General features: G+C 32.5%; 2 protein-coding genes across 4 annotated transcripts; one reads left to right on the plus strand and one right to left on the minus strand.

Annotated features, from left to right (window-relative positions):
- The first annotated feature begins 8,951 nt into the window (after positions 1-8,951).
- Positions 8,952-13,339, plus strand: LOC133824543 (glutamate dehydrogenase 1). Of its 3 annotated transcripts, none has more exons than XM_062257440.1 (10): positions 8,952-9,086; positions 10,873-11,005; positions 11,087-11,200; positions 11,291-11,512; positions 11,593-11,667; positions 11,760-11,876; positions 12,068-12,318; positions 12,431-12,506; positions 12,584-12,670; positions 12,773-13,339. In XM_062257440.1, the coding sequence occupies exons 2-10, from the start codon at positions 10,898-10,900 to the stop codon at positions 12,956-12,958; spliced, it is 1,236 nt and encodes a 411-aa protein (XP_062113424.1). In that variant the 5' UTR covers positions 8,952-9,086; positions 10,873-10,897; the 3' UTR covers positions 12,959-13,339. The 3 variants fall into 3 exon arrangements, with proteins under 3 accessions (XP_062113424.1, XP_062113423.1, XP_062113425.1); XM_062257439.1 differs by having other exon boundaries at positions 8,993-9,086; positions 10,877-11,005; XM_062257441.1 differs by having other exon boundaries at positions 9,015-9,086; positions 10,885-11,005.
- A 232-nt stretch (positions 13,340-13,571) lies between these two features.
- On the minus strand, positions 13,572-15,058 carry LOC133824545 (putative H/ACA ribonucleoprotein complex subunit 1-like protein 1). The gene is made up of 4 exons (XM_062257442.1): positions 14,776-15,058; positions 14,398-14,546; positions 14,186-14,301; positions 13,572-13,921 (listed from the first exon to the last, which is right to left on the minus strand). Exons 1-4 carry the CDS (start codon positions 14,939-14,941, stop codon positions 13,756-13,758), a joined length of 597 nt encoding a protein of 198 aa, XP_062113426.1. The 5' UTR covers positions 14,942-15,058; the 3' UTR covers positions 13,572-13,755.
- Between the last annotated feature and the right edge of the window lie 8,672 nt (positions 15,059-23,730).

The following is a 23,730-nucleotide window of genomic DNA, read 5'->3' on the forward strand; positions in this document are numbered from 1 at the left end:
CCTTAATTTCGGCACAATTGTTCAAGATATATCACTCAGCCTTTTGCTTTAACTGCGGATTGAGGAGCATACTTGATTTCTTACCAAATGGACGACCAACAGCCTTATAAATAGGTTATTCCCGATTTGGTTGGGATTCAACGCGATCGTCATTCCTCTCAGGTCGATTGAATTGAGTCTCAACCCCCCGAAGGTACATTGAGCAAAAGGTTAAGGCCTCGTTCACCACGTAAGCTTCTGCGATTGAACCTTCCGGACGTGCACGAGTTCTTACACACTGTTTATAAACTGCCATCGAATGTTCAATGGGATACATCCACCTAAAGTGCACGGGACCGCCAAGAATTGCCTCTTTCGAAAGATGCAAAACCAAATGCACCATAATGTCAAAAAATGCTTGAGGAAATATCATTTCCAACTTTCATAAAATGGTAATAATGTCTGTCTCCATCTTCTCAAGGTCTTTCACATTCAAAGTCTGTGCAAAAGTTTTTTGAAAAAACCGCACAACTCAATAATTGGCTTCTGAACTTCAGGAACCAAAAATGACCTAATTGTGGCGGGCAACAACTGCTGAAACAACACATGGCAATCGTGTGATTTCAGCCCAGTTATCTTGCCATCATTGACATTGACATTCTTCGAAAGGTTTGCAGCAAAATCGTCCGGGAATTCAACTGACTTCACAAATTCACAGAAAACTCGATGCTCCGGGACACTGAGGGTGTAATTGGCGTGCGGTTTCTTCCACTTGTTTCCCTCTTTGCGGAGGTGGAGTTTTTCCCTAATTTTCATGTCTGCTAGATCAAGTCTTGCCTTGTCAGTGTCTTTAGATTTTCCCTCTAAGTTCAACAAAGTTCCCAAGACACTGTCGCAAACATTCTTCTCAATGTGCATTACGTCCAAGTTATGCCTCAACAATAACTCCTTCCAATAGTCAAGCTCGAAAAATATGCTCTTCTTCGACCAATTAAGTTCAATCGGAGCCCTTTTGCGTTTCACACCACCAAATTCTTTGTGTTTCCCAAGATGTCTAATCAGCAAATTCTCTAATTGCTTCAACACATCATCACCGGAGTAATCTTTCGGTGGTGGCCTGAGTTCCTTGTTACCGTCGAATAGTGCTCGTTTGCTCCTCCATTCATGATCCATATCAAGAAACCTCCTATGGCCAATGTATGCAATTTTACTTCTAATCCCTACAGAGGGAGTTTCTTCATTGCATGTGGGACACGCCTTGTACCCTTTTGTGCTCCACCCAGACATCATAGCATAAGCTGGGTAGTCGTTAATGGTCCACAAGATTGTTGCACGCATATTGAACAAGGTACTATTGTATGCATCTTGTGTCTCGACACCATTCACCCATAACTCCTTCAACTCGTCAAGCAAAGGTCTCATATAGACATCGATATCTTTTCCAGGTGAAGAAGGACCTGGAATTAGAATAGACAACATTAATGACTGTGGTTTCATGCACTTCCACGGCAGCAAGTTGTATGGGACAAGTATCACAGGCCACATGTTGTAAGAGTTGCTCATGTTCTCAAAAGGATTGAAACCATCTGTAGCTAACCCAAGCCTAACATTTCGAGGTTCGGCTGCGAAAGATGGGTACAACTCATCAAGGTGCTTCCACGCCTTACTGTCAGCGGGGTGCCTCATCACACCATCTTCCCTTGGACTTTTAGAATAGTGCCATCTCATATCCTCTGCAGTATATCTGGAACTGTACAGCCTTTTCAATCTCGGTGTCAACGGAAAGTACCGCATGACCTTATGGGCCACTTTCTTCCTGTTCCCACGATTATCTTGCCAGCGACACTCACCACAAACCGGACAGAATTCCAAATTTGCATTCTCCTTCTAAAACAGTGCACAGTCATGCTTGCAATCATCGATGGACTCATATCCCAATCCAATACTCCGCAACTTTGCCTTCGCCTCATAGTTAGACTTAGGTAAAATTGTTCCGTCAGGCATAGCGTCGACTAACAATTCCAGCAAACCATCAAAGTAATGATTGCTGCACTTGTTAATAACTTTCAGATGCATCAGCTTCACCAAGAAGTTCAACGCGGAATACTTTCGGCAACCCGGGTACAGTTCACTTGACATCTCCTTAAATAAATTGTCATACTTGTCGCGATGTTGAGGATCATCTTGGGGAGGATCATTATAGTTTCCAGCGGGAACGTCATCTTCAGCGTAAACATCCTCCAGGATATCCGCTATCTCATCTCTATCATGATCTCGTACCACAGCTGGTGGCGACAGCAGCGCCTCTCCATGGTAATGCCACACTTTGTAGGACTGTACGATGTCGTTGTTGAATAAATGCATCGAAATTGCTTTTATAGGCTGGAACTTAACATTCCCACATTTCTTGCACGGACAGCGAACCAAACCCCAATCGTTCAACTGATTTTTGGCGATATCGAAGAATTCCTTAACACCATTTCTATACTCCAGAGACCAACGATTCCTCGCACTCATCCAACTCCTGTCGCTCACCATCTTTAAGCGAAATAATTAAGAAAATATATATAATTGTCTTAAAATGAGGGAAATGATAGTCAAAGTATTTCATGACTGTTTGTCTCCCTAATTATCACTAAGTGATAATAATATCCTATCTTTGACAAAATTACTCAAACTTACAACTTACTAACACTTAAATGACACGTGGCACCACATGATTTGTACACATTATTATTATTATTTTAAATAATTTTTCATAAAAAAAATCATTTTATATTTTTCATTTTTTAAAAAAAATCCAATTTATTGTTTTTCAATTTAAAAGTAACAAAAAATAATTTTTTCTCATTTTTTTCAAAAAAAATATCAAATTTGTTGCTTTTAATCAATTATTTAAGATTAAGTAAAAAAAATATTTAATCCTAAATTATTGCTTGGATTTTAAACAAAATTACTTAATCTTTAATTGAAAAAAAGTAGACAAAATGATAAATAGGAAGATTTTAATAATAATAATAATAAATTAAAAAATTTGATATTAACTATAAAAAATTAAATTTAAAAAAAAATGTATTTTTCATACTTAATCTTAAATTGAAAAAAAGTTTGATTTTTTTATTAAAAAAATGTAAATTTTATTTTTTGTTAAATTGAAAAATAAATTGAAAATTATTTTAAGAATAATAACAATGCGGACAAATCATGTAGTGCCATGTATTCTTTGATTAGTCAACTTTAACATTTACTTATTTATTACTTTTATTTTAAAATTAATTTAATTATACATTAATTTTATTTTGTAATTTTTTATTAAATTCTTCAATTTGTATTGGATTATTTACTTAATCAATAACAATTTTATTATATTTATATTTTACTTAAATATATTTTATTAAATCATTTATATTTTTAACTTTTTTCAATTACAAAACATCTAATATTAATGTTAAAATTAATTATTATGATTGGTAATTTTATTTTATTTAAATTATAGTGAAAAATTATTTTTTTGATGAATTTTTAATTATACTTAAATTTTTATTTAATTAATTATTAAACTTTTATTAATTTTACTAACTCTAACAAAATTTGGACAGCATAACGACAATATTTCAAACTATCCCAAAAATTGAAAAACCTACAAATTAAACATATATATACCCAGAATATTCCTAGATCATACAAAACATATATATACATTAACAAATACATCAATTTACATATATACAAATATTTAACCACAAAAAAAACATATACCAAAACTGATTTTTTTATTAATACAAAAAAAATTATTAAATACATATTTACAAAAATATCACATTTAATATAAAACAATTTAAAAATATAAACATACATTGTTAATCTGATTTTTTAAAGTTCATACTTTAACTAAAATACATATATCGAAAATACAATATAATAAATATTAACAAGCAAAATTAAACAAATACATATAACACATTAAAATAAAAAAAAATACATATTCAAATCTGTTTTTTAAATTTTACAAAAAAAATTAATAAATACAAAAAACATATATTATAAAAGTAACCTAAATATAGTTGTTATTAAGAAAAACAAATACATATAAAGCATTAAAATAAAAATTAATGTTAACGGCTATATTTTTTGTAATTAATGTTAATTTTTCTAAGACTAACAAAATTTGGGCAACATAACAGCTATATTTTAAACTATCCCAAAATTTTATAAAACCTACAAACTACACACAAAAATATACATAATATTACTAGATCAATATACAGAATATTCCCAGAGCATGCACAACATAAACGCATATTTACTTAAAATTTCTAAAATATTTTAAAATTTGATTTTTAATTGCTAAAATTTAATCTTATTATAATATCAAATCTAATCTCATAATCTTAAGATTAATCGAATACTAATTAAATTAATTTCTAATTATGAGATTATATTAGATCATCTAATGTAATGATTTTTACTATACTATCATGCACAACATAAAATTTGATTTTTTCTTGTACCTCTTTTTCTAAAATTTAAAACAGAAAATAAAAATAAAAATAAAAATAAAAACAAAAAATAAAAATAAAAATTAAATCATATATAAACAGAAATAAATAAATAAATAAAAAAATAAGAAAATACAAAACAGAAAAAAAAAACATAAATATAAATATAACCATATACATTTTTTCGGTTTAAATATATATATATTAGTTTAAATATATAATATATATTAGTTTAAATATATAATATATATATCAAATTATATATAATATATAATATATCAGTTTATATATAATATAATATATATATCAGTTTATATATATAATATATAACATATATAAATATATATATATCGGCATATACCTGTGCAGCGTGGTGGTCCGGTGGTGGCGCGGTGGTCCGATCGGCAAGGTAGTTCGGTGGTGGCGGAGTGGTCCCGTCGGCGGCGGCGTGCTAAAACTAAGAAAAACAAGTGAAATGAGAAGAAAATTTATGGGCAAAACAAACAAAAAAATAAAATAACTTACTCTTGAGAGAGATGGAGCCGTTGAAGAAGAGAGGGTCTGAAAAAAAAAATGAGAGAAGAGAGGGAAGAAATGAGAGAAATGAGAGAAACTGAAAAAAAAAATGGAGAAGAAGACTCGGGCGGCTGTGATATAATGTTATGACTTTTGCCGGCGCATTTCGTTGCGCCGGCAAAAGTCAAAAATTGCGCCGGCAAAAGTGTATCAGAGAAACCTTAGTTCAAAACAACGCCGTTTTAATAAGCATACTTTTGCCAGCGCAATTTTTGACTTTTGCCGGCGCAACAAAACGCGTCGGCAAAAGTCTTGCCACCTACCTCATTGAAAACGTGCACATCATTAAATCCACGTTCACTTTTGCTAGCGCGTTAGGTGAATTGCGCCGGCAAAAGTCCCTTTGTAATTAATTATTAAACTTTTGCCGGCGCAACTCCGAATTCCGCCGGCAAAAGTCACCTTTGCCGGCGCAAAATTGCACCGGCAAAAACAATGACTTTTGCCGGCGATATTCACCAAATGCGCCGGTGAAAGTCATTTTTGCTAGCGCAATTCCGAATTGCGCCGGCAAAAATGCCATTTCTTGTAGTCCATATTCATATTTGTATGTTTAATGTGTATATTTTAATTTCAAGTCTTTTCAATCAATATATGACTTTTATCAACAATGTTTGTTTTTCAATAGTTTCAACTGCATTACTGAAATTATTTAAGTTATGTAATTAACCTCCAACTATAACAGAATTTAAGTTAATCATTATTTAAACTGCAAAGATATGTCTGCTATTGTTGTTCGTTCTCATGGCGGTGATGGAGCGGATCCTCCTCCTCCTCCAGATCCCACGCGAGTTCCTACGTCCTGTGAGACAGGTGATTACTATAATTAGTCTATCTTTTATCAATAAATGACAAATTGTTATTATTTTATTTAATTGTATTGTATTGTTTAATTAACATATGCAGCGGCTACCGCAAAAAGAAAAGGTCGTTCTCGATCCAAAAATTTGCAGCAGCTCATCAACGACAATAAAGGTCTATTGGCTCTATAATTTGATCTGAAGGAGGGAACCTACAAATCAGTTGGTAATTTTGGGACGTTGTTCATGAGACTTATTGACAACCTTATTGGTCACCATGTCTCGTTATACTATGACTCGTGGCAGAGTGTTCCAGATGAGCACAAGATTGGATTGATGCAAAAGTTTGAGGAAAATTTATCTACTTATTCACATGCAATGCTTTTTCTTATAATTTAAAAAATCTCACCATTTTTTTAAGGAAGTTTCCATTCTTCCCCGAGCTCTCCCTGAGTGGCGACTGATAGAGACTGGGATTGAGCTAGAGTTTCAAGATCGCTACAAGGATAGAAAATGTCGCAAGAAAAGCCACTTCGATGAACATGGAGGGTATGATGATATCGAGACAACCAGAAAGAATCCACCGGAGGACATTGGCAACGAGAGTTGGCAGAAGTTGGTTGACATTTTCACCACTCCACGGTTCATGGCATGCTCAAAGGCAAATGTTGTCAACAAAGCAACACAGAAGTATCCAAGTCTCCATGGATAGACTTCTTATGCTTCTGCTCGATTTAAGAAGGTAAATAAAAATATATAGATAATTTGAAATATTTTAAGTTATCTTAATAGTAATTTCAATATTTAACTGATATTTTGTTAAATTTTGTTTTCTAAGATGAATCTTCAGACTAAGGAACTGCCCAGCATTATCGATACGTTCCATGACATACACAATCATCCGACACGTGGATGGGTGAACACGAATGCTAAGGATGCATATGTAAGTAACTTTCTAAGTTTTGTATCTATGTATATTATTCAATTATATTATGTATTAATTGTCTTATTTCTAAACTGCAGGATGTCTTGCAGCAAGAAGTCCAAATACAATCTCAATCCCAATCTCAATCTGAATTAGAATCAGGAAGTACCACTGTCAATGAGACACAAGTCGTCTCAAAGGTACTTGATCAACGTCGTGGCCACAACCGATGTATTGGACGGAAGTTGAAAGGCACTGATACCTTTGCCTCAAGCACCACCGGATCCTCTTCACAATTGGAGGCATCATCGTTTCTGTCCACCACAGTTGGCCCTCCGACGATACCACTTGAGGCTTTCCAATCCATGATTCAACACTTCAGTCAAGCCTTTATGACCCAGAACAACAACTTCCAGCAAATGCAACAATATTTGCAAACAACAAATCCGAACATCCAACCTCCACAATTTCAACCTGTCAACTTGGACATGAACATGATACATTCCATGAAGGCAAGCTTTCAACCACAACAGCCACAACCACAACAGCAACCACCACAGCCACCATCACAACCACCACAACAGCCTGACGATAATGACTTTGGAATTGATTTTGATGACATTTAGTTTTATTATATTACTATTTTTAAATTATTTATATTTTGTGTTATTTTTTTATTTTGGAGACAATACTACTTATGTTTTGTTATCTTACATTTTGGAGACTATGGATATTGTTAAATTAGTTTTATTATTTAATTAATAAAGTTGTTTTATTATTTAATTAAATAAGTTGGTTTTATTTATTTATTTAATTAATATTTAATATTTTATTAAATAAATTTTAATCAATATAATTAATTAAATATATATTTTAAAATTGTATACCTACAGCGACGACATGTCGTCGCCGTATGATGCATATTGAACACGAAAATCTGAGTTTTCGTGACACTACAACGACGTCATGTTGTCGCTGTAGGTATATAAACCCACACTCTTTAGCAACGACATGGCATCTCTGTAGAAAGAGTGGTCGACGGACCTACAACGACTACATGCCGTCGCTGTAAAAGTTTTTGAAATTCAAATTTTCAAATTTTGCAACCACCAACAGCGACGACATGTCGTCGCAATATCCCAGTCCAACCGAAAAAAATGATTCCCTACTGCGACCGACATGTCGTCGCTGTAGTAAAACACTATTGCGACGACTGCATTTTATCGTCGTCGTAGATTGCTACACATACGGACCTACAGCGACATCGTTTTAGCGACGACATGTCATCGTTGTATACCTACAGCGACGATTTCTTGATCTACAACGACGACAAAAGTCGTCGCTGTAGACTCTTTTTCTTGTAGTGACCTCACACTGCAAAGGCGAGCATAAATGCTCAAAAGAGGCACGTCTAGGAGCTGAAAACGGGAGATGGATCTCCCTACGTGCATGAACTGCGAGCTCCGAAACAACAGAGGGTCGAATCCCAACTGATCACTTTTACTGAAGAAGACGCTTCCCATGTCCAATTTCCTCACAACGACCCTCTGGTCTTAACCTTCCAGCTCGCGAATAAGATGGCCCGTCGAGTCCTAATCGATAAAACAGAGGGTCCAAAAGATTATAAATAATCATGGAATTGAAGTGTTAGACTGCTAGTAAATGAATTAACAATTTTATAAACATGATGTTTCATAAATATCAAAATTTATATAATATAAGTATATTATCAAAATGATATTAACAAGATTTCAATGCAAATTATTTATATTTATGAGTGCTAGTAAAACTTTGATTGAATAAAATTTCAATGTTTTACTTTCTCTTTTGTACGAAATTTTGAAGAGATCTAAAAATAAAATAAAAATGTTATCATTGTTGCAAAAAATAAAAATAATAATAATTGAATTTAACAAATAAAAAAGTAGGTTATCAGTGTAGGGACATAATTATATGTAGCCATGGAGGGTAGTGGTACTACTTAGAGATTGAATAGGCAAGAGAGAACAGAGCATCATATTCATATTCATATTCTTGTTTTTGCAGCTGATCAAAGTTCTCTTACGTCCTCCATCCACTATTTCCTTTTTTTTTTTATGTGTATATATATATATGTGTATAATTATATATATGTGTTTTATATGATTCCTTAGATTAGAGAATTGGATTCTCCTTTTGTCGTTTGCTCTATATATACCTTACCATACCTTTGTGTCGTTTACACTCTTGAGAACTATACTACTCTTCTCTTCTTCATCAACAACAACAACAACCCTCTTGAGTACTTACTCTTCTCCATTTTTCTTGGTACGATTACTTCTTCTTAATAGAATTATTTATTTATATATATATATATGTTTTGTGACATTATTAAACGTACTAGCTTTATTATTTGATAAGGTACAAAATGAGAAGTGAAATCATACCCATTATTAGTTAGTTCATCTTCTGTGTTATAATATTCAAATTCTTCTTAAACTCAAAGAATCTATTGGTGTTATGGATGAACTTATTGTAATATATGTTATGCATTTTTTTAATGAGAAAAATGAGTTCACTTTTTTTATGTCTCTAGGCTCTACTATGCTTTTTTGTTGATGACTTTTTAATTTTACATTATATTCAGAAAAGTTTAGGTGTTCCTTCTCTTTTGCCTAACCAATATAATAATCTGATGTAATTTTGAAATTTTAAAAGTGTCACCCTACCAATTTTTTAGTGAATAAAATATTGTGACAATAAAGTTTCACAAAAGAATTAAATTAAATAATGGTAACAAGTATTTCAAAAAGGCAATGGACATGGTCACTTTTGCTGACATTCTGAATAATTGTCTTCCCATTATTGAAAAAAGTTGTATTTGTAGTGTTTTGAAGATAATTATATATCCTTTCAAAAAAAAAAAGAGAAGATAATTATATACAAACTAAAAGCATAGTACTAATTAGGATTAGCCAAACAAAATTAAAAATTCTTCATATATCGTACATGTATCCTAACTTGGAAATAATTATAAACACATTGTTTATTGATGACACATCAGAATTCCAGAAACCCTAGAAAATATTTATTGCTTTATTTTTTTTTTTTATCAATTGTAGTGTTAGGTGCTTTGCTTTTGGAATCTACCCAAGTGGGATGGGATTATAATAACCAATTCTTACTTGCCACATACTATAATGACTCTATTTTCAATAACAATTAGTTATATTAATTTTGGCTTATCTTTTTTTTCTTTAAAAAAAATCCTTTCGAATATAATACAATTATATATAATTGTTCTCTCGTGGAATGCACTAGTCTAGTCTACTTGCATAATTTTTTGTTCATTTTTTACTTTTTTAATTGGTGATGCTTTAACTAGGGAGGTATACAAGGAAAATTGTGGTTATTTTATTATTATTTTTATTAATTTTGTTCATCTTTTGGGATGTGATTGTCAAAAACGTTGACAAAAGTGGAAATATATCATGAAAATAAATTTAATTTCCAAATATATATTTATCAATCAATAATACTACCATTTTCTAGAATAAATAAAATAAAAATGATTTTGTAGGAGAATAAAATTTAAAATCATCAAAACAAGTTATTTAATAATTGCAATAAAAAAAAAGTTATTTAATAATTAAGGACATGTTCTGTGTGTTTGATATAAAAAATGATTATTTCTAATTTGGTGAGCTATCAAAAAGATATACATGATGCATAATTATGTGTTCCATATTCATCCATTACAATCATTCTTACGTGTGATTTATCATTTTTCTTCATAAAACAAAATAAGTACATAAATAAATAAATAAACATGTGAATTGTGAACTACATATACATTGATTCATACATGTAAGCCTTATCCTAAGTAGTAGATGTAATTAATAGAAATAAATTTTAATTAAGTCCACATGATTCGTTTCCCGTTTTAATGTTGTCATTTGAATAATTTAATGCTGACTTTGACTAAAATCCCATGTTGGGTTTTATCATAAATGTGGTTGCATTCCATGTATATATAAATATACATACATATATATATATATATAGATATTTATAGTGGGTGCAGTCTCATATAGGTCTTTGTTTACCATTACAGAGAAAGAAAGAAAGAAAGAAAGAAAATGAATGCTTTAGTAGCAACCAACAGGAACTTCAAGCTGGCAGCAAGGCTTCTGGGGTTAGACTCCAAACTTGAGAAGAGTTTGCTCATACCCTTTAGAGAGATCAAGGTACTAAACTCAACTAAACTCAAACCTTTTTTCTCTGTGATTTTGAAAAAATCATAAGGGTTTTTTTTCTTACTTTTCCAGGTTGAGTGTACCATACCCAAAGATGATGGTACTTTGGCATCATTTGTTGGTTTTAGGGTACAACATGACAATGCCAGAGGCCCCATGAAGGGAGGAATAAGATATCATCCAGAGGTTTTTTTCTTTACCATGGAATATCTGTATTTGTTTGTTCCTATGTTCTTGTTTTGATATTGTTGAGTAATTTTATGGATGATGATGTAGGTTGACCCAGATGAAGTCAATGCTTTAGCTCAGCTAATGACATGGAAGACAGCAGTGGCTAACATACCATATGGTGGAGCTAAAGGAGGAATAGGATGTAATCCAGGGGACTTGAGTCTATCTGAATTGGAAAGACTTACCAGAGTTTTCACCCAGAAAATACATGATCTGATAGGAATACATACAGATGTTCCAGCCCCAGATATGGGGACAGGTCCACAGGTTGATCATCTAACATTTTCTTTGCTAAGTTCACAGACTTTAAATTGGGATTTACTTTGTTCCTCTTTCTGGTTTATTAGACTATGGCTTGGATATTAGATGAGTATTCCAAATTTCATGGCCACTCTCCTGCTGTGGTGACTGGAAAACCTATTGTAAGTATATGACCAATGTGCTTTATCATAGGATGTTGAAGAAAATTATCATTTCAAGTGTGACTGACAACTTCCTAATTCTTAATTCTTAGGATCTTGGTGGATCTCTTGGAAGAGATGCAGCCACGGGAAGAGGAGTACTATTCGCGACAGAGGCTTTGCTTAACGAGCATGGGAAAAGCATAGCCGGGCAGCGGTTTGTTATACAGGTATATAGTCCAATGAGCCTACTTTGACACAGATAATTTTCTTCCAAGAAAAACTTATGAAGAAAATGGTAACGTCTGGTGTTCATGGACAAGACTTTTGACAATACAAAACCTCAATGAGAAATGAAACAGTACAGAGAGACAGAGTGAGTAGTTACCTCTTGAAATCTTATTATGTTTTTCCATTGCAGGGCTTTGGCAACGTTGGTTCCTGGGCAGCTGAGTTGATCCACGAGAGCGGTGGCAAGATTGTGGCAGTAAGTGACATCACTGGAGCTATAAAGAACAGCAAAGGACTTGATGTTCCAAGCCTGCTCAAGCATGTCAAGGAAAATAGAGGTGTTAAGGGATTCAGTGGTGGGGATTCAATAGAACCCAACTCAATATTGGTTGAAGACTGTGACATTCTCATCCCTGCTGCTCTTGGGGGTGTTATAAACAGGTTCTTTTCATATTTAACAGATAAGAGATGAGTTGTTGAGCAAAATTCTTCTTCCTACTGGTTTTAGTAATAGTGTATCTGAATAAGGTTTCTCCCTTTGGTTTGAATGAAGGGAAAATGCAAATGAGATCAAAGCCAAATTCATTATTGAAGCTGCTAACCATCCAACTGACCCTGACGCCGACGAAGTTAGTTTCTTTCTTAAAAGACAGTTACAAAGTAGATAAAAGGGAATTCTAAAATCTCAAAAATACACTTTTTGCAGATCTTGTCTAAGAAAGGAGTGGTGATTCTTCCAGATATATATGCAAACTCAGGAGGTGTTACTGTTAGTTACTTTGAGTGGGTGCAGGTAATAAATTTTCAGATTTTAAGCTAACTTTTTCCAAAACAGATGATCAAATGATGATAAGTTTTCGGTTTTTGTGTTTTTTTTTTCTGTGTATTTATGTAGAACATCCAAGGTTTCATGTGGGATGAAGATAAGGTGAACAAGGAACTGAAAACTTACATGACAAGGGGATTTAAAGATGTGAAGAACATGTGCCAAACCCACAATTGCGACCTCCGAATGGGAGCCTTCACCCTCGCAGTTAACCGCGTCGCAAGAGCAACCGTCCTCAGGGGATGGGAGGCCTGAGCTGATTTCTTCTTTGAATAAAAGATGAGAAGTCTTCCAAGTTCTTCTCATTCTCTTTTAGGATTTGGCGTTTACTTATTTGCTTGGACAAACTTGAAGCAAAAGTTCACATTTTTTTTCTTTTGGCGTCGGCCCTGATTTCTTCTGCCAGAGTTACACAAGAGAAACATAAAAACAATTTAAACCAATTCTAAAGGCGTACAAGGGAATGTTAGTGTAATCTCATGCCAGATTTAGAACACTGGCTTATGTTGATTGTCGATTGTATGTCTTCCACCATATTATGATTAAGCATATATGTGAGGAAATAAGATTGTATCTCATTTATAAATGTTCTGTTTTTTAACAGAGCAATTAGTGAACTTCTATCCCATTTTGCCTCTTTTTAATAGTTACAAAAAAAATTAAACAAAGTTGAGATTATTGGATCATACCTCTCTTTGAAAATGATCTAAGCCAAGAAGTATAAGTATACAATTGACTTTAGCAACCGCATATAGAGATATATATTAGACAAACCGCTACTAAAGTCTAATTTGATCAAGGGGTATGGGTCTAAAGAAGATTTTGCATCAATTGCGATGTTCAAAACAATATTAAAAAACCATCTTGATGAAATGCGAATAAAAAACTATTGAAGTCCAGGTTGCAGTAAGGATAAAATTACAATGCAGTGAGAACTAATCACTCCACTGAGGAAAAAAAACATAAAAACCACTCTATTGTAGTAAAGCCCTATGCATATCCTTAACTGACAACACAAAAGGAGAAGAGCACTAGAGAAATTACAAAATGTTCTAAAATCTCCCTCTGCCCCCCCTAAAGCCACCACGACCTCTGGGCGGACCACCTCTTCCTCGTGGAGCACCCCTTCCACGAAAGCCTCCACGCCCACGATCACCAAAGCCTCCTCTGCCTCTGCCACGTCCTCCTCCACCACGGCCTCCAGAAAATCCCTGGCCCCTGCAAGAAAACAAAAAACAGCAATGAGAATTGTCACCATTGGACCATTATGAAAGAGAATCTCCAAAGGCTTTAGGTTGCATAACATACAAATTACAAGAGACATGGAAGTTTAGACTGATACGAAAGCAAAAATATGTGATTACTAATAATGTTGAATTGAGGATAATCAACATCCTAATTTGTCATCACAGTCTAATAATAAAGAAATCTGAGCAGAGACAGTATGTTAGTAACAAATAGTAGAGATAATAGAAAGTTTACTTTGGCTGTGGAAGAAATCTTGCAAGTGGCAAAAGCTTTGCTGGGTCAATGTAGAACTTGTCACCCGATGCATATGAAGTTGCAACAATGCCTTCCATCATTTTAACAGAAAAATACTGCACAAACAAACATACATACATACATAAGCTACATTCACTCAACAAACTACTACCAGGAACTGCAAAAACAAGGTGGAGCTTTCTAAAACTCACAGACTCATTGATGGGGCCAAAGATTTCATCAACTTTCCCTATCTGGGTCTTGTTCTGAAGATAGATTGGAGCATTAAAGTAAGGTATCTTTTCATGTGTGAGCTTTGTTACTGCATCACCCTCACAAGCATGAAGGAAAGTGGCAACCTCTGTACAACCCCAAAACAACAAATAAACATTTTCACTTTAACACAAATTAAACATAACCCAGTTTTTTTCTTTTTAACAAACAGTTTGTAGACATACAAAAGTTGCGGATTCAACTCTAAAAAAATAAATAACCAAACTTTCTGCAGGTAATTTCCACCGTTTTCACAGTAGCCAAACATAAAATAAGAAATATGTTAAGAAACCAAATAAGACGAAAAGAATACAGACCAACGACTTCTTCAGGAGGCCCTTCGTCGCGATAACCACCACGACCACCGAAGCCTCCGCCACCGCCGCCAAATCGACCCCCGCCCCCGCGGCTACTCCCTCTGAATCCACCGCCTCCGCCACGGCTGCCCCTGAATCCACCGCCGCCACCTCTAGGAGCTCTCATAGTTGTCTGGGTTAAGGAATGTGCTGAGTATGGAGATGGCCGAAATAGGTTTTGTGGGAAGGCTGGCTGGCTGGGTGGGAAGAGTAGAGTGGTAATGTAATGTAGGGTTTAAGATGTTAGGGTTTTTGGTTCATTTCACTCTCCCCTAAAATTACTAAATTCTCCTCTCTCAACAAAATAAATAAATTTGGAAAATTTTCATATATATGTCTCTTTTTTTCTATTGTTTTACAACAATATTGGATATTTTTTTATTTTTTTTTAATTTAGAAATTCATATTTATGGAATTTTGATTCTTCAAAATCAGGTAATTTTATTTTTATTTTCTTCAATATTTATTTTTTTTCCAGCATTTTTCTTTATTTCTTTTTCTCCTTACTTGTTTTCATTTTTTTTCAATCTTTTTTTCTTCATCTTTTTTTTTCTTTCAATTTCTTCATTTTTTTTTTCCTTCTTCTATTTTTCATCTTGATTTTTTTTCCAACATCATTTGTTTTTTTAATATATTTTTTCAATTTTCTTTCTTTCTTTTTTTTTCCATTTTCCATTTTCTTTTTTCTTTTTTTTCCTTGGTTTTTTTTTCACACATATTTTAATATCACATAATTATTTTATTATTTTATTATTTATTATTGTAATATTTAGAATTTTTTTTCACTTTATGTAAAAAAAATCAAATCAAAATTTTCAGTCTTTTTTTTACAATAATCCTCATAGGAATATCTAAATTTGGAAATAAAAAATATAAAAAGGTAACTAGTTACCCTGACAGCAACATTCAAATCTGGAAAAAAAAACTGATATGAAAACATGAATGATTCCAAATCTAGAAAAAAAAAGTTAGATATGAAAACTTGAATAAATAACCAATAACCCTGATAAAAACAATCACATTCGAAAAGAAGAAAAATAGATATGAAAACGTAAATGAGTAACATTTAAATCATGAAAGAAATATATATATATATGTGTGTGTATGAAAACTTGAATGGGCAATCATTAACCCTTACAGGAACATCTAAATTTGAAAAGAAAAAAATTAGAAATGAAAACGTGAATAGATAACCAATTACTCTAATGAGAATATTTAAAAGAAAAATGTGATAAGAAAACGTGAATGAGTAACCAATTACTGTGATGGGAACATCTAAATCTGAAGAAAAAAAATCATATTTGAAAACGTGAAAATAATCAGTTACTTAACACAGACAAGGAAAAAAAATAGTCATGATCTTAAAAAAATGTAAAAGAAAAAACTGGAACAAAAAAATTGATTTGATTATATATATTTATATAGGGTCCATCTGTGGTGCAAGCGTACGAAAACGCCCACACCAATGCGGTTGATTTTTGAGAAATATTACTGGTTAAAATTGATGGTTGCAGAATCTTAAACTAAGATTGGATGTATGGTGATTCTCACTACACTTAATTAATATAGCTTTTTAAAAAAAATGAAAAGAAAAAATCTTTCCTTGAACCGTGAGTAGTATTAGATGTAGCTCTGCATCTTTTATTATTGGTTTGCATTCATCTATTCTTAGATAGCCATTGCAAAACCATGTTTTTTTTTTTTTTTTTTTGTTTGTTAAGTGCAAGGTTTTTAATTGACTCTTTAATAAGTTGATGATTTACCGAATGAATAGAGTAGTTTTGTGTAATTGAGGGAAAACAATAGAACCCCAAATATTTTATTTGGAATTATGGGTTCACGGTGCCATCCATGGAGCTTCCTTTCACTAATGCGCATTTGAAAGGGTTGGAGAGAGAAGTCATTATCACCATACTCTTTCTGCTTCATATTCTTCAAGTTTAGCAACCATTTTTGAACTTCCCAGCACACATATACCAAAGAAAATAATATTCAATAAACAATTCCTGCACTTAAAATGGAATCAACTACAGGCACTTGGAAAAAAAACCTAATCCTCTAGACAAATAACAAATGTGTAATAAAAAAAATGTTAATCTTCTTCCTCTGTTTGAAATCCAATCTAACTTTCCAAAAAAAAAATTAGGCAACTGTTACCAAATTGTAAATGTCTCTAGCACTTAAAGTCCCATTCTAATTGCAAAAATTTTACTTTTATAATTTGGAGAAAGAGTGAAGATGGTGAAATAATAGGACAATATTGGTGGTTTGGCACACTATAATTTTAATGTATCTAATAAATCTAACTAATCTGTTCAGAGATCTATGGTTTAAAAAAATAGCCACGCATGGTAGGACTTCTGATCTTGTCATACTGTTTTCCACGGCAGTGTTCCGCCACCATGGTGAACGCTTTCCTTAGGAGAGTTTAGACAGGTGTTGCCAGTAGTGGAACAGAAAAGGGTATTTTTATTTTGTGAGTTTTTCCTGATCAGTAAAGAAACATAGAAGTTAGAGAAGAAAGATTGAAGAAACATGGAAGATTGAAAAGACCCAAAGAGAGGAGTTGGAATACTGAGAAGTGTTAGAATACACTCATTCTTAAATATAAAGTAGTGCATCTTTTATTTTTAACCAATAAAATTAGAGGAAAAACAGTCGCACTTTTGCGGGCATTTCGTGCAGGCATTTTGTACGCCCGTTCTATAGTATTTTTCTATTTATATATTGTAAAAAAATAAGTAAAGTAATAAATAATGAAATAATTTGAGTTGAAGATTCAACAAAATGTTCAACAAAAGAGAAAGGATAAAGATGACGTCACAGAGAAAATAAGTTGAAAAGATGAAAACTAAAAATGGAAAAGTAAATATGTATTTGTGATTTTGAACTGTAACATTAAATTGCGAAAAATAAAGATTTAATAATATAAAAATAATAAAATAAAAAATACTCAAATAATTTTGTCAAAAAAAATACTCAAATGACTAAAATAACCTCATAATTTAAACAAACTTAATTAAGATTAAAACCATAGCATAAACCAATTTTTATACAAAATTATTGGAAACTAGATCTATAAACTTAAAAAAAAAAAAAAAAAGCCATAAAATAATTTTTTTTTTTTTAAAAAGCATAAAACATGTAATTTCCTCAATAAATAAAGGCCTAACGCTTAACATTTTTTTTTAGAAAACAACTTATTAATATATTATTATTTTCTTTTCTTTTTTCATCACGTTATAAATTGTAAGGATTTTTATTTTTTTAAAAAAAGCTATTATATTTTCTTGATAATTATCAAGGATGGTGATTTTTCCAAATTGCTTCAAAGTGCTAATAGTTTTAGTTCAAATTGACTATTTAAATATTATAAAAGAGTGATTTTAAGTGATTTCAAAATGATCACCAAGAGCACTCACCGTAGCTCTTTTAAAAATTTGATTAAATTCACTTTTATTAGCTTCTTAAATTCATTCTCATTTTGAAGCTCCTCTATTTTTATTTTGCTACATTCTCTACTTATAGAATTTTTAGAGCTTATTTAAATATTTTTCTTTATTCACTTTTCTTTCTTTCTCTCTTGAAACCTATATTCTTTTATTTATTTTTATTATTTGAATTAATGAAAATATTTAAAGATAAAATATTTAAATGATGTAAAAAAAAGATATAGATAATTTGATATATGGTATAATGTAAAATATAAAAAATTTAGTTTTAGTAATGTATTTGGAAATGTAGAGTAAAAGAACCGATGAAAGTGCTTTAATAATTTCCTTGGTCGAGAATGATAATTTTATCCTATGGGGCAATGCACCGCTGGCAATCAAAGCCCAAATGAGATGGATTTTTACCACTTTAAGTTGTGTTGGACACAAAACTAGAATTTCTTGCTTAATATTTAAGAAACGTAGTTGAGATTGGTGTTGATTGTCCCACTTTGATTCCACCATGATTGTAATTTAATAATTAACAAGAAGTCTACAATTATTTTTTTTTAAATTATCATTACTTTAAAAAAAAAAAAAACTCATTTGAACATTTCTTTACTTATTTTTGTAAGGTTTATTACAAAGGATTTGTTTTGTTTTTGTTTGGAGTAAGGACAATAAAAGAGTATGAATACCAATAGTAAGAGTAATAATAATGATACCTAGTCGAAATTAGAAAATTATCATTGGATAAAAGAAATGAGAATTGGAATCACTTTTGACAAATATATCCTATGCTGAAATTACTATAATATATCCTATTTTGAAATGATTTAAAAAAAAAAAAAGAATCGAAAGATAATTTTATTCTTTAAAAATCTATTTCACTAAAATATTATTTTAATTGTTATTTATATCAAAAATAAAAATTTAGTCAATTTAAACATTTCAATTATGTAAACAAGATTCTCCTAAAAAAAAAAATTATGTAAACAAGATAAAATAATTATGATTTCCTTTAGTAAATAACATAATGGAAATAATAACTCTTATTCTTCTATAACTTATTTCCATTCACTTAACTATTTATTTATTCAAATTTTAATTAGAGTTTAGTAAACGTGTCATAAATGAGAATTATTACCACATAAATGATCTCATTCACAATGTAAACATTTATTTGTATATTTGGTGGATTATGGACTCCAATGGAATGAACTAGTATAATTGTTTTTACAAAAATACCTTAATATTATGTATTTATTAAAAAATTATATTTTTTTTTAAATAATAACATTAACAATTATAATTTTTTTTATTTCACAATTTTATTTAAAAATTGTAAAATCATAATAGGTTAATTTTTTAGTTTTACTAAGTAGCTTTTTCGAGAGAAATACACATGAAAGTTATGAAAACATGAGCAAATTTAAATTGTGAATCATGCTAAACAAATAATCAAATCAATTTATACATTTCACTACAAAATTGACAAAGAACATTGCTATAAGGCATCTTAAGGTATCCAATATTGTAGAACATAACATATTGCCATTGGTGTAATTTAGTATCAGACCCCACATATTTAAATTTAAATTTAATTGAATTGAAATATATGGGATCCGATATTGACTTACACTAATAACGATATAGTTGAGCACCATAATATACAAATATATATTATTATTATTATTAAATATATAATTTTGATAGCTTTGAATGAATTATTTGATGAAGTAAACTCAACTTCAAACTTAAGTGTTTGAAGTTGCAGAGGCCGAAATTGGGCTTAGGCCCAATATCAAGATACACAAATGATTATGGCCCAAGCATGCTATCCAATCAAACCCACTAGCATGACCACAAGTCAAAGGTCACTTAAGCCCATAACAATAGTGTCAAGTCAAACACATTAGTAAGGCCCATGACTTGATAATAAGGCATTAAGGATTCGGTCAACATCCAAGACCAAGTCTCGATGCTCATTCGGATAACCTTGGAAGTGGACAATCAAGCTAATCACGAAGATAGATGTCATCCCCCAAAAGATGGGGAATAACGCTATCACTAAGCCACGTGGAATAACGCTATCTTTCCTTGCAACCTTTCTGACTGGTGTCTCTTTGGCCAACACCACCTGGTCTCCCAAAGTATTATGGTTATTGTTCTCTTTATTTTGTAGGTTGTCAATCCCCCCCTGCAAACGAACATTCTTGATTAATTGTAGATTTTTGTTAGGGTTTATGTTCTAAAAGCATGTGAAAAGACAATTTATTAACTTAATAAAAGTACAATTTTATTATATTTGAATGTTATAATTATTGTTTGAATAATTTGTATAAATATCAGAAAATTTCATATTCATTTATGAGAATATGATCTTGTATTAGTACGAGAGAATTAAGATCATATATATAGTGAATAAAATAGTTAGCAACATATTAAAGTACATAATTTTTAATGAATGGTTGCTAATATAGTTTATTAAGCATACAGGATGCAAGTAATCTAGATTCAGATTATTGATGTGATAGATATCTTAGTAAATGTGTTGTATATAATAATGATTATATGTGACATAACTGATAGAATTAACTATCTTTATAAACTTACCATTTACCATAAAGATTTAATTCATCTCATAATAGATGATCATTTGTAGATCAGTTTAAATTCTGTGTAATCATGAACTCTGGTTTGTGCTTATTGGATCTTTAGATTCATTCGTTAAAGTCTCTTAACATAATGAGACTAGTGACTTTTGTTTTGGAGATTTAATATCATGAATGACTGGGAACATGATTTTACAATAATGGAATCAATGCTTTCCTAATAGATCGAATATTGGTTCCCTTAAGGATTAATTCTATAACGGAATAGTTATTGAGCTCAAATCTATAATATGATTTGTTGACCTGTGAAATTGGCCAATGATTGTATGTACAATATACGACACATTTTGAAAGGAATGAATCTAATATACGGCAGAGTACAAATATCTTAAATAAACACACATAAATTTTATAGTGGTTCAGCCATGTTCTTCTGAACAATAATAACCTAATCCACTTAGTATTTAGTGTTGAATCGCTCGATAGACAATTGCAAAGATCAACTCAGAGTTCACTCCTCACAAGTTCGTCCAAAAGATCGATCCAAAAACTCCAGAAAAAGAGCCCCTTGAAACGAAGCCCGAGGTCCTTTATTTATAGTACCCAGGGGCTGTTATATGATTAGTAAGAGTGAGATCATGGTTTGATACAAGATCATTGGGAGTGGAGATATGTGTCCACCTGTCCATGATTATGAGATCGTGGGTCTTCCCGTTGTCTTCTCTGGATCGTGGTCAATAATGCATGATTGAGACCTTCGAGAAAACACTAAGTCTTGATTGGTCTATGAGACTTAGGTGCTAGACTCGACGACCCTTTAGAGCTTAGGTGCTAAACCCGTTGGTCCTTTGGGTGCTAGGCATGCGATCTTCTGGGTGCTAGGCATGTGATCTTCTGGGTGCTAGGCTTATTGATCTTAGTTTGAACGAGTGCGAGTTTTACCCAGTGAAGTGTCTTTAGGAGTGTAGGCCGACCACCCTATGAAGGATAGGGTGGGTCAACCATCCCAAGGGGTTCTTGGGCATGCTTAGGCCAACCACCCCTAGGGGATGGGGTCAGGCCGACCACCCTTAGGGGGTCGATGCCAAGCCGACCACCCCTAGAGGGCTTAGGCCTGGTTGACTTTCTATAGGTCCTGGACCTATCTTTTTTGCTCATCGGTCTTTTTTCAATACTTCGTCATTTTCCTTGATTTGTGATGCCACGTGCCACTTTCTCATTCGCCATGTCATCTCTGAATTTTTGAGGGATAACATTTGCCCCCCAAGTTTATCGTAATGTGGTAATGTGTTCCACATTACAGTAAACTTGATTTGGCCCGAGAAATATATCGTAGTAGTAATTTAACAACAAAGTCCATCAGGACATTACGTAGTACTTTTATCAACTATCGATAATTTGCTAGCATGAATCTTTCACGGATAATTGTAATTCCTAAAAATAATTAGATTTTTCAAGGAAAATTAATTTCCTAAAAATCTAGTATATTTTTCAAGGAAATTTGAAGTCCTAAAAATATAATATATTTTTCAATGAGTTTTGAAGTCCTAAAAATATAATATATTTTTCAAGAATATTAATTTTTAAAAATACAAAATATTTTTCAAAGAATTTGAGTTCCTAAAAATATAAGATATTTTTCAAGGAATTTGAATTCCTAAAAATACCATATATTTTTCAAGGAATTTGAATTTTTAACCATACCAGATATTTTTCAAGGATTTTGAATTCCTAAAAATGTATGGTTAGCCTGAGAGGCTATAAGTAGGGTATTCACTTCTTAGTTCTCTGCTCCGTGCGCCTAAGCTGTAGGGTTCTCCAAGCGTGATTTCTTCAATTCTTCATCAAACTCAAATCTTCACTTGGGTAAGTATTTTCTCCTAGTCTTTACATCATTTAATTTAAATATGCTTAGATTTTGAAGAAATACTTTGAATCTTCGAGGAATCTGTCTGAATCTTTTTGTTTTGTTTTATTTTGATCCAAAATAAATGACTTGTTTGAATCAAGTCTATGATTTCCCTAGCCTAGACGATTTCCAGGGTTCCAAACTCTAGCATAGGCGATTTCAAGCTTGTAAAACCCTAAGCTGACCACCTTCATGCCCCTGACGATTTCTAGGTTTGTAAAACTCTGACCTAGGTCAACCACTCTTTGAGATTCACTAGCTTGGTAATTTCAGGCTTGTAAAACCCTAGGCCGACCACCCTTAAGTTCCCTTGGCCTGACGATTTCCAAGCTTTTAAACATTAGGGTTGGGCGATTTTCAGGGTTTCAGATCCAGGCATAGGCGATTACCAGGGATGTAAATTCCATCATGGGCCTACCACCCCAAGGGTTTCCATCATGGGTCGACCACCTCTAGGACTTCCCTTGCCTTATGCGACTTCCAGGCTTACATACTACATCATGGGTCGAGCACCTTAGGGTTTCCATCATGGGCCGACCACCATACTCCCTGGGCGAATTCCAGGGATCCAGGGTCTAGGGTGATCAACCCAAGCATAGGCCGACCACCTGGGACCCTACTTTTTTTTTCCTCTTTTGTTTATTGATCTATTTGGGGTCTTCCTTGTACTGTATAATTTATTGGAGACTTGACCTTAGTCCTCTGGCATTTTCCTATGGTTTGCATCCCTAGGGTGGTCGGGCTAAGGTGGCAGACCGACCGCCTATGCCCTTTCTTTCACATTTTGTAAGCTTAGTTACTAATTTTACTCTTTATTTTTCTTTTGTTGCACATGTCCAACTCCTCTTCGTCAAATAAGTCTGTAAGCAAGCGTACTTCCCACGAGTTCTTGGAAATGGTGAAAAGGATTTTCCCTCTCTCTAATTTATATTTGTTCAGTGAGGAAGATTTCTTGAGAAGG

This window comes from Humulus lupulus, chromosome 3, assembly GCF_963169125.1.
Source record: "Humulus lupulus chromosome 3, drHumLupu1.1, whole genome shotgun sequence".
Taxonomy (NCBI): domain Eukaryota; kingdom Viridiplantae; phylum Streptophyta; class Magnoliopsida; order Rosales; family Cannabaceae; genus Humulus; species Humulus lupulus.